This window comes from Orycteropus afer, unplaced genomic scaffold (genome assembly GCF_000298275.1).
Source record: "Orycteropus afer afer isolate SDZICR_OR568_19922 unplaced genomic scaffold, OryAfe1.0 scaffold00700, whole genome shotgun sequence".
Taxonomy (NCBI): Eukaryota; Metazoa; Chordata; class Mammalia; order Tubulidentata; family Orycteropodidae; genus Orycteropus; species Orycteropus afer.
Window position 1 is genome coordinate 1,149,489 of NW_006922287.1, and position 2,452 is coordinate 1,151,940.

The 2,452-nt window shown below is 39.8% G+C and overlaps 1 protein-coding gene across 1 annotated transcript in view; it reads right to left on the reverse strand.

The window, feature by feature from the left end:
* Nucleotides 1-1,824, reverse strand: part of LOC103211144 (dynein axonemal heavy chain 5) — a 240,282-nt gene extending 238,458 nt beyond the window's left edge. The window contains exons 1-2 of the mRNA XM_007957061.1: nt 1,742-1,824; nt 1,211-1,364 (exon numbers count right to left, since the gene is read on the reverse strand). Of these exons, the coding sequence (XP_007955252.1) occupies nt 1,211-1,364; nt 1,742-1,824 (237 nt within the window). The remainder of the gene's footprint in view (nt 1-1,210; nt 1,365-1,741) is intronic.
* Between the last annotated feature and the right edge of the window lie 628 nt (nt 1,825-2,452).

The window sequence follows — 2,452 nt, forward strand, 5'->3', positions numbered from 1 at the left end:
ATATATATATAAATATGTTACACTCAAACTCACTGCCATTCAGTCAGTTCCAACTCATAGCGACCCCTACTGGCTTTCTAAGGATATAAGTCTTTACAGAAGCAGATCACCCCATCTTTCTTCTGTGGAGTGCCTTGTGAGTTTGAACCACTGACCTTTTGGTTAACAGCCAAATGCCTTAATCACTACACCACCAGAGCTCCTTCATATGTGTGTGTGTGTGTGTGTGTGTGTACTACATATTATATATATATAACATGTATACATACAACATGTATACAGATAGATAGATAGCCTGTCTTACAATTTGATAACAGATCTGTTTTCTACATTAAACTGAAAACTACCCCAAGAGAAAGTTAGAACACCTAAATGATGAGAACATTCAACATAAGCACACTTATAAAATTCTAATGCATTTTTTAAACATTATAATCTTGCAAACAATTTAAGGTAATTGAATAAAAATCTTTGAGGACTGATAAAATTTTTTTCTTAAATCTCAAAACACACTCCATACACACCTAGTGAGATGATTATAATTTGACAGGAAAAATTAACTTAAGACTTTAAGAAGGCCTTTCTTGTTTAGAAGCCTTGTTTTTGCAGATTTGCAACCTTCAATTTTACATATGGACATAATTGTGTACATTGCACACGGTGTGTTATTTTAAAATGTCAGTAGTAGAAGAACAAATTACCCTACCACTATCAAGGTAACTACTCTGAAATTGCACACTGTACCAAATTCTACCTTCCAATCATCTGAAGAGGCGCATCAATTAGGCGGGCATTCAGATTTTGTTGTTTTACTGCTCCTTTCTTTAAACCTTACAGTTATGTGGCATTCTAACTCACTGATTTCTTTCACTTCCACAATTAGTCACTTCATTTAGAAATGAGGAGAGCTCTGATGGCACAATGGAAAAAGCACTCAGTGGTTTGAACCCAGCTGCTCCATGGGAAAAAGATGAGGAATCTGTTTCCACGAAGATTTACAACCTCGGAAATCCTATGGGGCAGTTCTGAGTCAGAAGCAACCCCATGGCCATGGGATTGATTTGAAGGACACCATAATCAGTGGCAACAAAAAGATTTGGGAAGGGGGGCAAAAGGGATAGAAATATTACTGCATTTTTGAAGGAATGATTAGTTTCTGGATATCTTTCTAATATAAAACCTGATGACATCATAAAGAAAATTCAAGGACCTTGGGCAGCTGCTTGGCAATGTCTCCTCCCACAAAGACAGCTTCTAAGTAAATCCACAAGTTCTGCACAGTCATCCAGCTCTCGATGATGTCGGTGGAGTTAGAAAGGTACTGCACCCATTTCTGAATCTGGGCTTTGAAGGGCATGTTGTACCTAAAATGAGAAATATGTTCAGCGTTTGTTTTTGTTGTCATGGTTGTTTTCAAACTAAAAAAGCCACACACATACACAAAAGAAAAACCCTAATTGTTAACTTTGTATTTGTTTACAACTTTAATTTTGTCACTGGCTTTTATCATTTAAAAACAGTTAATTCAGGGATTGTAATCAATATCATGAAACAAGACATGTATGAACTGTTCAATGGAAAACCAATTTCCTCTGTAAATTTTCACCCAAATCACAATTTAATGAAAGATTTAAATACTCAATTTCCCACCATTTATTGGGCACAGCAGCCCAATTTGTTTGCCCTTCTGATCCACAGAGAGGTAGAGAGCCGTACTCTAAGGAGCTGTTCTGGTACTGACCTGACTCCACCAGCTGCCGCACTAACACTGTTCTCATTATTGTTGCTACGGCCAACCCAATGATACTCACTCTCCTGTGCCATGTCTACTCCGTGTAGTCTCTGGTTTCACACCAAATAGAGAACAACTATAGAGCCATTCACAGAGACCAAACAACTAGCTCAATTGTCAGGAATGATGATATCTGGGATCTGCCTTTAGCCTCCCCCCTTTTGGCTCTTTTCCAACTACACACACACACACACACACATTTGTGCATGCACATGTGGACAATGACTTACACATGTACCCTGGTAGCATTTCTTCTGCTATCTCCCCCTTACTTCCTCTTGAGGCAGCAACTGCCAGTGGCCCCTGAGATCATACTGCCCTTCCTTCTTTGTTAGATATTGTGGTAGTTAAGGCTGTGTTTCAACTTGGCTGGCCCATGGCTTTGAGTGGCTGAGCAGCTGGATGTAGTTATTCCCCAGGATGAGACCATAATCACCTCCATGGTAGAATCTGCTATGAGCAGCTAAGTGGCTGCCTTCGGGGCGTGGCCTGCCTCCAGTATATATGGCAAAGCTTTGAGGAAGGTCTCGAGCTTTGAGGCACATTTTGGCCTGCCATGTTGCCTGCTGATCTTGGGATTTTTCCAAGACTTACTTGAACAAGTGGCCTGCTATGTTGCCTGCTGACTTTGGGATTGTATCATTTTACCTGCCAATCTTG